Source organism: Polistes canadensis, unplaced genomic scaffold (assembly GCF_001313835.1).
Source record: "Polistes canadensis isolate GaletaPanama2010 unplaced genomic scaffold, ASM131383v1 scaffold_114, whole genome shotgun sequence".
NCBI lineage: Eukaryota > Metazoa > Arthropoda > Insecta > Hymenoptera > Vespidae > Polistes > Polistes canadensis.
The window spans coordinates 258,808-271,055 of record NW_014569661.1 but is presented as its reverse complement, the minus strand read 5'-3'; the positions used below and the strand labels follow the sequence as shown (position 1 = coordinate 271,055).

Sequence of the window (12,248 nt, the reverse complement as noted above, 5' to 3'; positions counted from 1 at the left end):
TTATACATTAAATACTTATTTCTAAAATATATGAATGTAACGAAGCTTTCTTTATACTTGCATATCAATTAAAACAAAAATATATATTTGCATATATATATATCAAATTGAAATTTCGCGGGTTGTAAAAAACCAATAGGGCAGTCGAACGAAGGTTAATGTTCTGATATGAGCTGGTAGGTGGCAGCATGTCACACAGGCGTGTCGATCCACTCTTGGCGCTTGCGTCTACTATAGGTAATTGTCGGACAATAACGTTGCTGTCCTGCGCTGTCTCTAACGGAACGAAAAACGCGCCGCGACACGGTCGATCGGGTGAAAAGCGGTGTCGTTGAGTTTGACGAAACGGTACATAGGAAGAGCCATGAAAGAGAAGTCGCGTTGTAATTCGTCTGAATCATCGATCGAAAATAATTTCAGAGTAGAGTGAAGAAAATAAAAATAGGAAGAACGGGGCCAAGAAAGAAAGAAACGCAGAAGGGGCCCTGTGAAAAAAAAAGCAGTGCGATACAGTGAGAGAGAAAAAGAGAGAGAGTGAGAGAGAGGGAGGTGAGTGAGTTAACAAACGACGAAGGAGATAAAGAGAAAGAAAGAAAGAAAGAAAGAGAAAGAGATAGAGATAGAAATAGAGATAGAGATAGAGATAGGGAGAGTGGGACGAAGTGTCGGTTATAATAGTCGCATAACACGCGATCCTGGTGGGCACGTCTCGACGGCGCCATAAACCGTGTGCGCCATTCGTTCGGCAAAGCAGGTCGTTTCCGCGGAAGGGCAGATGCCCTTACGCGGTACATCGTATCGTTGGTGGTTTCGTTCTTGCACGTCCGGATCGCCTAATTTCGCAAGATCCGGCACGGTTAAATCGTCCTTCGCGTTTAAACGTTCCTCGCGTTTCCCATATTTCACGACGAACTGTCGACCGCCCCCCCGTGGGGGGCAATTCTTCTCTCTTTATCATCGACGCCGTCGTTCTTCTCCTCCTCGTTCACTTTTGCCAAGAATCGTCAAACCTATTACGGCAATAAACATAAGTGCAGCAAAAGCAGTAGTAGATACGGATTTAATCATTGCGGCGCCATCGATAAGAAACCTAACAAAAATAATAAATAGAAGAAGAACAACAACGAGAAGAACGACGACGACGACGACGACGGCGACGTCGACAACGACAACGACTAGGACGTCGTTGAAAACACCAATAACGACGTCGAAGACGAAAACTACGACGGCGACGGCAAGAACCAAAGCAAGAGAGACGAAAAGAATCGAAAGAACAAGAAGAATAGGAAAGAGATATAATAATAGTTTCTATTTATTTTTATTCGGGATAAATAGAACGGCTAGTGGCAGCATTGATAGAAATACGACGTCAATTTCGAGAACAAGGAAGTGGAGGAGGACGAAGACGAGAACAAGGAGGAGAACGAGTATAGGAGCGATAGCAACGCCACCAGTACGGTCGCCATCAGCATCGTGAAGCAGTTGGCTGTTCTACTACGCGAAGAGAAAGAAGGAGAGGAAATGTTCGTAGGTCCGTGAGCGGCGGTACGATCAAATATGGAGGCTCGGCCGGCCCTCTAAACGCGTTTGTGGACCTTTTCCTTTCTGTGTCTGCATAACCATCCGCCGTGCGCGCACGTGTACCGTCGCGGCGAACTATCGAGTCTGTTGCTGTTGCTGCTTACTGCTATTGCTGCTGCTGCTGCTGCTGCTACACTACTACTTATTACTATACCACTCTACTTATTTCTCCTTCGTACTGCTCGACTTTCCTTCCCTTACTTTATTATTATCATTATCATCTTTTCACTCTACGACGTCTCTACGTCTTCTATCTCTTCGTAGTTTCTTTTTTCTTGAGCCTCGTCAAGCTGGAGAATGGAGCTCCGCGTTGGAAATAAGTACCGGTTAGGACGGAAAATCGGGAGCGGCTCCTTCGGGGATATTTATCTGGGTAAGTTAGAGAAGTTGTTTTCCCTTGCTTTTCATTCGAACGTGTACATCGCTCGCTCCCCGCTCCTTTCTCTTCGCACTCTGAGTCCGCTTCCCCCCCCCCCCCCCCAGACCGCCCGCTCTCCTTCTTGCTATCTCTAACTAACTCTTTCTTTCTTTCTTTCTTTCTCTCTCTTTCCTTCCCTCTCCTCTCCTCTCTTCTCTTCTCTTCTCTTCACCCTCCCTCAACCTCTCGCTCGCCTTCTTTTACCCCACCTCCTCCTCCTCCTCCTCCCTTTCTCCTTCTTCTTTTCCTCGTTCTCTTCTTCCTCTGTCGCCGCCCTCGGCAGTGCACCCACCTTCCTCCATCAACACCCTTTCCCCTCGACCTCTGTCGCCTTTACCAGACGTTCCACCCTCTCTACGCACGTTTTTCCTACGAATATGCGTTCGTGACTGCGCGCGCGTTCACGTACACACACATGCATATACATACAATCATGCTAGACCTCCCGTATGAACATGCTTTTGCCTTTTTCATTCTTAGGTACCAACATTTCAACTGGCGAAGAAGTCGCCATCAAACTGGAATGTATAAAAACACGGCATCCCCAACTTCATATAGAATCTAAATTCTATAAAATGATGCAAGGAGGAGGTGAGTCGGTCTTTTTTTCCTAGTCGTTTATATTACATATATCATGGCAAAATGATTTTATTAAGATGTGTATGATGTTAGAGCTGTCAGGACTTTGCGTTGGACAGCTGGTCGTTCTGGCCAGTGAACCTTCTCTCCCCTCTACTACTCAGTATACTCTTTTCCTTTCCTTTCCTTTCCTTTCCCCCTCCATTTTCTTTGTGTCAACTTTATAAAACCTATATTGCTTTGATAATAATATACTTGTATTATTCTTTAACATCGTATATATTTGTTCTTAATCATTAATAGGATTTTAATGAGTTTGTGATGTGTTATATATCTAATATGTAGATATATATTTGTTAAAGCGTATAATGATAATCATAAAATAATTTAATTTTCTTACATTATCTTGTAGCGATTAGAAATACTTCTCTTAAATCTTTTCAATAGTTTTTATATATTCTAGCATTAAATATATTTTTACTTTGTCGTATGTGCGAATGGTTATAGACATTAATTATGATATTTCTAGTTGGTATACCTACAATAAAATGGTGCGGCTCAGAAGGTGACTATAATGTAATGGTTATGGAATTACTTGGCCCATCGTTGGAGGATTTATTTAATTTTTGTTCCCGGCGATTTACTTTAAAGACTGTGTTACTTCTTGCGGATCAATTGGTAAGCTCAAATATCTTAGATTACAAACCGAAAAACTTATTCTTACTAATTGTATAAGAATGACTTTGTAATATTTAAAACTTATTGTTTACACATGTTCATTCTTAAAATAAATTAACTAATTAATTAAATATTTATTTCTCTTATGATACGAGGCTTCTGTTAATATTTTGATTACACAATACAAGTAGCAATTCTATTAACACAGAGGTCTTTGCTCTCTTAGGAGATAAACCTCTAGACAGATAAGTTTTTCTTTTTTTTTTTTATTAATGGAACGGTTGATTTACCATCTTTATTCCTCTTATATTGTTTTACTATATTATATGATATTAAAGGACAAAGTTCATAAAAATAGTTAATATTAAATGTAATATAAGACGATTATATATATATATATATATATATAAATATTTACAAATTAATATGACAATAATATAAACTGTTTTCTTTTTTTTTTTTATTTGTTTTTCATTAGATAAGTAGAACAGATTATATCCACAGTCGAAGTTTCATCCATCGAGATATCAAGCCAGATAATTTTTTGATGGGTCTAGGAAAAAAAGGAAATCTCGTATATATTATAGATTTTGGTTTAGCAAAAAAGTATCGTGACGGTCGCACACACAAACATATACCTTATCGAGAAAACAAAAATTTAACTGGAACAGCCAGGTTTGTTATTGAGATTTCTAAATTTCTGTATACACACGTATATTTTCTATTTATTATTATATGATTATTAAAAGTTGTTTACTTCTATGATAACAGATATGCGAGTATAAACACACATTTGGGAATTGAACAATCGCGGCGAGACGATCTTGAATCTCTAGGATATGTTCTTATGTATTTCAACAGAGGTAGTTTACCGTGGCAAGGTTTAAAAGCAGCTACAAAAAGACAAAAGTACGAACGTATTTCGGAAAAAAAGATGTCGACTCCCATCGAAGAATTGTGCAAGGGTTATCCTAGTAAATGTTTTATTCATATATTTTTCATTATTTTCTTTTTATTATTTAATTCATACACGTATACATCATTTCTGTCTCATTCACAGTCGAATTTGCATCCTATTTGAAGTACTGCCGGGGACTAAGATTTGAGGAAAGGCCTGATTATTCGTATCTTCGGCAACTCTTCCGGACACTATTCCATGGTCAGGGCTTCACATACGATTATGTCTTCGATTGGAATATGTTGAAATTTGGCAATACCAGACAACCAACGTTGCCTTCGGTACAACAGGGACCTATGCACTCTCAACCAACAAATTCAGCACTGCCATCTGGAACTAATAACGAACAGGAACATAGATCAAGGTTAGTAAAATGATCCAACGATAATATTTATAAAATATGAATCAGTCATAATATTTTTCTCGATCGTTTGTTTTTGTTTTTCAGGCCGTACACTCGTCAGTGTCTGGCAAACGCGTCTGTTGCAGCGATGGGTCCAACAGTAGGAGGAACGTCATCGAATCTGAGAATCATACGGCAAAAGCGCCGCGAAGCGTTGGATGCTCATGGTGACCAGGACAATCAGGACAAGAGCGATCTGCAAGGTAAAATACAATTCTACCAACAATTCTGTTCGATCCAGCAACAGGTTACTGCCGAACGAAAGAGTCAATTAGTGGTCGGCCATTCGCAGGCCGCCGGTAACGATGCATCACGTGTTGTTAATCCGTGTCAATTCAGTACATTTAAGTCGTCACCGGGTAGGGCAGCGCCGGAGATTACATCTTTGGATTTAGCCAACCTTAATCTGGGACATCACGAGCTTGGTCCTAATCAAAGCGACATTAATTCGACGTTACGCGAGTACTATCAGCCAGTGAATAGTCTGCGCGAGAGGAACCCCAGCAGTGCGTCGACTCACGTCGATAAACAGAGTTATTTTTTTCATGGGCATAAAACTAAGAAAGACGTAGATCGTCAGGTCGTGATGTTCGAGGATCTGAGGAATTGTATTTCCGTAGATCGTAGAGTTCATAATACAGAGGAAGGTGGTGCTGCATCTAGTAGTTCAATGAATTGCTTTGGTGGATTGGACGAAGATAAGAAAGGCAAGGGTACACCTGCCGTTGGTGTTAAACGTCTCACTATGGCTTACGAATTGCGCCGTGATTCGGAGAACGTCGAATTTTTAGAAAGAGAGGGTGAAATTTTTAAGAAAAGTAGCAGCGAAATGTTACAAGATACTTCCTCCGGCAGAAGGAGAAACTTTTCTTTTCACAATAAAGAAAAAACTTATAGAAGTCTCGAGTCGTTGGAAAGAAGCGTCGATTTACCAGGTGTAGATGTCAAAAGCTTAGATCTTCTGCCGGAAGAAAGTCCAAAGTTATTTTTCCATGGTAAACAAAGGAGTCTCGACTCGTCGCAAAAATCAAAGAAATCGTCTACCTCGTCGGTAAATAAAACACGAAAGAGACCTAATTTCTTTCAAAGAGTCGGTAGGAGCTTGCATTTTTTACCCAGGGAGCGCGAGAAGTGCCAGGATCTCCTAAAACAGCAGGAGGAACCGATCAGTGAATTATTACAAACGGATCAAGAAAAATGTGAATATTTTTTAAAGCGCCACCAGAAAGACGTAGCTTTTTTTGAGGATACTAATAATACTACCACTACTCAATATAACCTGACCCGTCGTGCTCCCGTTAAATCGAATCTCGGTTTTTTCTCTAAGCGTGATGATAACAACGTTAACGCTCAAACTAAGACGTTCCTTATCACGGAAAATTCAAATAATTTATTTCAAACCGATTCTCTTGCCATTCTTAACAAAGAAGAAGAAGAAGAAGGAGGAGGTGGTGAAACAACTCAGATTGATGAATTCAATGGAAATCATATTTCCACTAATATAGAGGATCATTCGTCCAATACTGAACCAACTCAAAGCAGTAGATTATTAAATCCTGTTGCAAGTATCAATACTCAAGAAACTTTGAGTGGTAATAAGGATAGCTTGGAAATTGGCTATTCGATAAGTCAAATCGGTAGATTGTATTTGCAAACTTTACAAAACGTGGGTCGTTCGGATGTAGTACGTTCTTCAGAAATAGCTGATCTAGAAAAAAGAGATCATTATTTGGATTGGCTTACGAGAGGTGATATAGATTGTCTCAGTCATGGTACAAATTTGAGCGATTCTTTAGGTCATAGAAAGCCACAGGGTAATTTTGATATAATCAAGGGTATTTTACTCGATATATTCGTTTGCATTTGCATATGAGAAATATATCATTGTTTTTTTATATATATATATAATTTACATACGTATATTATTTCTTAATTATGTTAACTTATGGCCACCTCTGACATCACGAACCGAGCGACGATTGTCGATATTTTTTTATGTAAACTTTGAGAAAAATTTCTCATTTTGGAGTTGGTTCCATGATATATATTTATATATTATAGTGAATTTCGTGTGTTACTATCTCCTTACGAGCTATTTGGGTAACATCTCGTCCTATATACTGTCGAATCATATACATACATATATTCTCGAACTCTTATATAGTTTACTTCTACTAATAAGAATATACTGTTGTATGGATCCTTATTTTTTGAACAAACGAGTTGCCTTAAACTGCACTTAGCAGAAGAAAACCGGTTGTTAGATCGAGTTGTGACGTCCCATCCATACAGATGCCTTTTTTAAATATGCATATACATATATAACGTGTGTACAAGCATGTATATCAGATTGGATTATCTTTGTACTTTGTCGTCACGGAATTGTTACTATACTATTTGCCTTAACAGTGATCTCGAGGATGATCGAGAATTTCACTTTCATTTTCTGATCACTTTAGTAAGCTAGCAAACAAACAATCTATCAAACAAAAAAACAAAACAAGTAGTTTATTTCCTTAGTCTTTTTTTCCGTTTGTTCTTTAGGTTTTTAACGTTTTTACATTTTAACATTTTAGTATGCTAGTTTACATAAATATGATCGTATAATTAATATACATACTTATTTTAAGAAATTACGTATATGAAATTAATATATACGTGTATATATAAATATATTATTCTATAAAGGCCCATAAGTGTAAAACTGCGAATATAAAAAGACAAAAAAAAAAACAAGAATATTTTTAGAATAATCGAAATATTTAATCGGATATTTATAAACGAAAGCTTTGTTTCGCGACACTAATTTCATCTTTTTCGAATGAAACTTTTATTTTTGATTATTCTTTTTTTTTTTTTTTTTTATTTTTTATTTTAACCAAATATTATTTTAATCGGAATTATTATAGAATATATAAGAACTAAATGAGAGAGAGAAAGAGAGAGACTACTACTTCTCAGTAGTTAAGAAAATTTTTTATTTGTGTTCTTTCGCGAAAGTTTTTGGGTTTATATTAGTTATTTGATTATTAGTCGATTTTTTTTAAATAGAAAACACTTCCCAGTTTTACATTACTTATTTAATTATTAGTCGATATTCTAATTTAATTTTCTTTTTTTTTTTTTATACGTTCCAATTGACTGAATGAACGCTATAGACTGATACGAACTTACTAATTTTTTTTTTTTATAATATGTTATCAATGATAACTTATCATACAAAACTCTCATAAAATATCGTAAGTTCGTAATTATTATTGTGTTATATATATACATATACACAGAGTGTGATTAAAATCCCGTTGATTTGTTCCTTCCATGTGTTCACAGGTAATTTCATTTGTTAGTAAAAAAAAATGCGAATACGTGTAGACTTAACTTTGAGTCATTGTATAGTTTTCTTTTTAATTTTTTTTTTTGTTTATACAAAGACCAGGTACACACAAAAACACATGATCCAGCTGACAAACTGCCTATATTATTATTTTATAAACGAAATGAGCCTTTTTTAATATAGAATGATTTTTAAATTTTTCTTCGATATCTTGCGCAGCTTAGAAACAAAATGTTGTAAACGTGTTACGGCTTAAATCATTTTCTTTACATACTTTTTATGTATATATATATATATATATATATACGTCTATATATATATATATATGTAATTTATTTCTTTAGCTAAATTATCTTTCACAGTTTAATAACAACACTAAACGTATAACGAAATTTATTTTCAAAGAGTGAGAAAGATAATAATAGCGCATATTCATTATCGCTATAATAATTCGCGTACAGCTCCGAGAGTGAAATTAAGTTGTTTCGATATAGATGTAGTATAAGCGATTGAGTTATGTAAAAGCTTGTGTTCCCCATTAGTCCTAAATTAATAATCGTATATATACATGCATATATTCTCTGAGAAAATATGACTCTAGGCATTTCCTCGAGATTTATGTAAATACATACATATATAAGTGCGTTTTATAAATAATCAATAACGCGCGTTTCATCGGTTTTATATTTTTAATATCTATTTCTCTCATATATATATATATATATATATATATATATATACATCATAAATATACAAAGATAACATTACAATAACTAGACCAGAAATGATCATGCGATTAGTTTATATGCAACGCACACGCGTATCATTCATAAAATATTTACATATTATGCGTAAATGCATACATATATACATTTAAAAAACAACATTAACGTATATATCTATATATATACATATATGGACTATATATGTATATATAAATATTATATACTCACTTGTACACTTGATAAACTGCTAATAATTGTAAAATATGGTATGTTTTTAATCGTTGATAACGTTGATTATTTATGGTGATGATGATGATGATTATGATTATGATTATGATTATGATGATGATGATTATGATGGTGATGATGATTATGATGATGATGATAATGAAATGATAATGATGATGCTACTGCTACTGACGATGATATATTGCAAGGATTGTAACGTGATTTCAGTGTTCTTACCACAAGTTTCATAATGCGTTTTTCATTAGAATTCTAGTTCAATTATTAGATTTTGTTTTATATGGTTTTCATGTTATTTAATTAACAAGTCTTTTTAGAAATCGCGTCGTTTCTTTGGTGAATTGCATCGATTTTTCATTTCCCCAAATACGTCTTTTTGTATCATATTTACGTAATTGAAGATTTTGTATTATGCAAAAGAAAAAGAAAAAAGAACAAAAAAAAAAAGGAAAAAAGAACAAAAAGGTAATTTTTATGTAACAACGTAAGAATTAACCAACCAAAAAAAAAAATAAAAAAAAGAAAGGAAAGACAATGTGTCAAGAAAGACAAAAATTAGTGAAAGGCACCAAAGTTTAACGGGCAATTACAAATAGTGTTTCCTTTGCTTTTATAGCAATTTTGCGAGAAAATTGTTAAAGTTTTGTAGCTTCCTCGTAATTAAGTGATTTTTGTTTACGAAGTTTATATTGATTATAGAATATTGTAAGAGAGTTATTAAGCAAGTGTTAATTCTTTCTTTCTTTCTGTCTTTCTCTCTTTTTTTTTCTTTTTTCTTGTTATCTTTTGTTCTTATTTAAATTTTCATTTTGTTTTCGACTTCCATTTGTGTCATTATATATTCTCGAAGACATCGTTATTAAGTTTTGTTGTCGCCTGCTTTTCCCTTTTCTCTCTCGTTTAAGGAATCGCGTGTTTATATATTTGTAATCGTCCTGAATTTTGCTGATGGTAATGATGATGTTGATGATGATGATAATGATGATGAAGAATGATGATAATGATGATGATGAAGATGATGGTAGTGATGATAAATATGATGATGATGATGATGATAATGATGATGAAGAATGATGATAATGATGATGATGAAGATGATGGTAGTGATGATAAATATGATGATGATGATGATGATAATGATGATGAATGATTATGATGAGAAAGTAGTAAATAAATGTTTTTCCATTCAAGGACTGGTCTTTGTTTATTTATTTCACCATACGACATCGTCGATCATCCTTGTCAAAATTTCTTCTCACTTGGCTTGAATGGAAAAACCCAATAGAGCGCGCGTGAGAAACAATAGTAAAAAGATAATATACATATATATTAACAATATAACAATATTTTTCTAAACGTTCCAATCGATTGGCATATGAAAGAGAGAAAGAAAGAGAAAGAGAGAGAGAGAGAGAGAAAGAAAAAGAGAGAAAGAGAGAAAAGTTTTGAACATACACACGTATAGATTAATACCTATAACTTTTTACTGCGTCATCTATCTCTATTCGTCATTTTCATTTCTTTCATTTTGTTTTGTTTTTATTCTCGCGAATAATTCTATCATACGTTATTATTTTGTGAATCTATGTTTATTTCTTTCTATTTTTCTGATTGAATCTTGAATTTTCCATTTCAATTGCCAAGCGTGAAAGATCGTCCATCGTCCTTCCATCGTCTGGTTGATGGCTATTTGTTATGTATATATATATGTAACGTTATTACAATGTAACGTTAATAAAAAGAAGTATATATATATATGTATTTCTTTTAGTGCTAAAAAATGTCGAGTCAACTTTCATATTTGATAATATTAGATAAAGCTTGAAATAAGAAAGCGTACGAAATGATTATTATCAAATTTTAATAGAAACATATCGAGGAATAAAAGGAAAATATATTAATGTTAAACGTATTTCTCCATATTGATTGAAAATCATGCTTTAATAATGTTTATTCGAAATGATTTGAAATATTAATTGACAATAAATAACGTCATTTGTACGTAGTTTGATTTAAAACACATAGTATCATTTTAATATTGATAAAAATAATATTAATATTGTTCGGCACTATAAGGGATAAAAAAAAATATATATATATATATACAGATTTAATTTATTTTAAATTTCTACGTTTTTCATTAGGTCTCTTTCGAATTTAGTTTCTTAATATTCATCAACCCGATGATTATAAGTATCCTATGACGAATATTGTAATGTTCTTAAGTTTCCGTATTTCAAAGTTACGATTGTTGCAATGATTTGGATAAAAAAAAACAAACAAAAAGGAAAAAGTTAAGCAAAACAAAAAAATTCTAAACGAAATTAATAATATTATATTACGATGATTTTTTTTCATCAAATAGAAATTTTGTCGTTAGTTAAAATTAATCACATATATATATACAAATGTAAATACATAAGCCGATTTACGGTGGGTATATGTATATATATATATATACACTATATACAGACGTTTATAACTTATATTAATTTTAAGATTTGTGCTTTTGTGCAATGTATAACGAGTGTATTCTCTCTCTTTCTCTCTCTTTCTTTCTGTTGTTTTCCGTTTGTTGTTTAATCTATTTACTTCCTTATGATATTATTGCACGTCTGATTACTTTCTTTTTATTGATTTTAAATACAACTTTCTATATTATAGGGGCATATTTGAATTATTGTGAGAGCTTGTGTTTATCTTCTTTCTTTTTTTTTTTCTATTCTTTTTTTTCTTCTTCTTTTCATCAACGACATTTATCAAGATCCATTGATTGCTTCTATGAATTATTAAAAAGTCGTTTGATTTTTTTCTATTTACAAAACGAGACCAAGAGATGATTCTTATTAGAATTTTTTTGTCCATTATTTTTAATTATTCTTCTCATTTTTGTTAGTTAGTTTGTTTGTTTGTTTTTTCTTCCGATTTTTCTTTTTCTCTTCTATCGATATCATTAGTTTTTTCTTTTGTGCAGTGATGATGCAAGTGAATTTATTATTTGTGCGAATGTTTGAACGGATGAAACATGTTCGATACAAGTAGAAAAGCGGCCGTTTTCATTATGGTTTTTTCATGCATTATGTTTTACTGATGCTCTCTTTCAGCATCGGGTGCAGGTGGCCAAGAACGAAGGGTCAGTATGCGGTTGCACCGTAGAGATGCAGCTTCAGCTGCAGGAGAAATGCAGTCCAAATCCAAGTGAGTTGCTATGCCATGCCAATTTTCGCGTGTTACAATTAAGGAATGTTAGGAAAGGAAATGAACGACAAGTGTAACTTATTCAATAGTTCTCTCTCTCTCTCTCTCTTTCTCGCTCTCTCTTTCTC

At 33.8% G+C, this 12,248-nt stretch overlaps 1 protein-coding gene across 6 annotated transcripts in view; it reads left to right on the top strand.

The window, feature by feature from the left end:
- Positions 1-511: 511 nt before the first annotated feature.
- The window catches only part of LOC106787755, a 26,624-nt gene continuing 14,887 nt past the window's right edge, over positions 512-12,248 (top strand). For 4 of the 6 annotated variants that reach the window (XM_014750391.1, XM_014750390.1, XM_014750386.1 and 1 more), the window contains exons 1-8: positions 515-1,954; positions 2,480-2,590; positions 3,108-3,256; positions 3,735-3,931; positions 4,028-4,230; positions 4,317-4,578; positions 4,663-4,820; positions 12,027-12,120. In XM_014750391.1, coding sequence (XP_014605877.1) covers positions 1,879-1,954; positions 2,480-2,590; positions 3,108-3,256; positions 3,735-3,931; positions 4,028-4,230; positions 4,317-4,578; positions 4,663-4,820; positions 12,027-12,120 — 1,250 coding nt within the window. In that variant the 5' untranslated portion in view covers positions 515-1,878. Of the gene's footprint in view, positions 1,955-2,479; positions 2,591-3,107; positions 3,257-3,734; positions 3,932-4,027; positions 4,231-4,316; positions 4,579-4,662; positions 4,821-12,026; positions 12,121-12,248 lie in introns of all 6 variants that reach the window. The other 2 variants (XM_014750387.1, XM_014750393.1) reach the window with 2 other exon arrangements.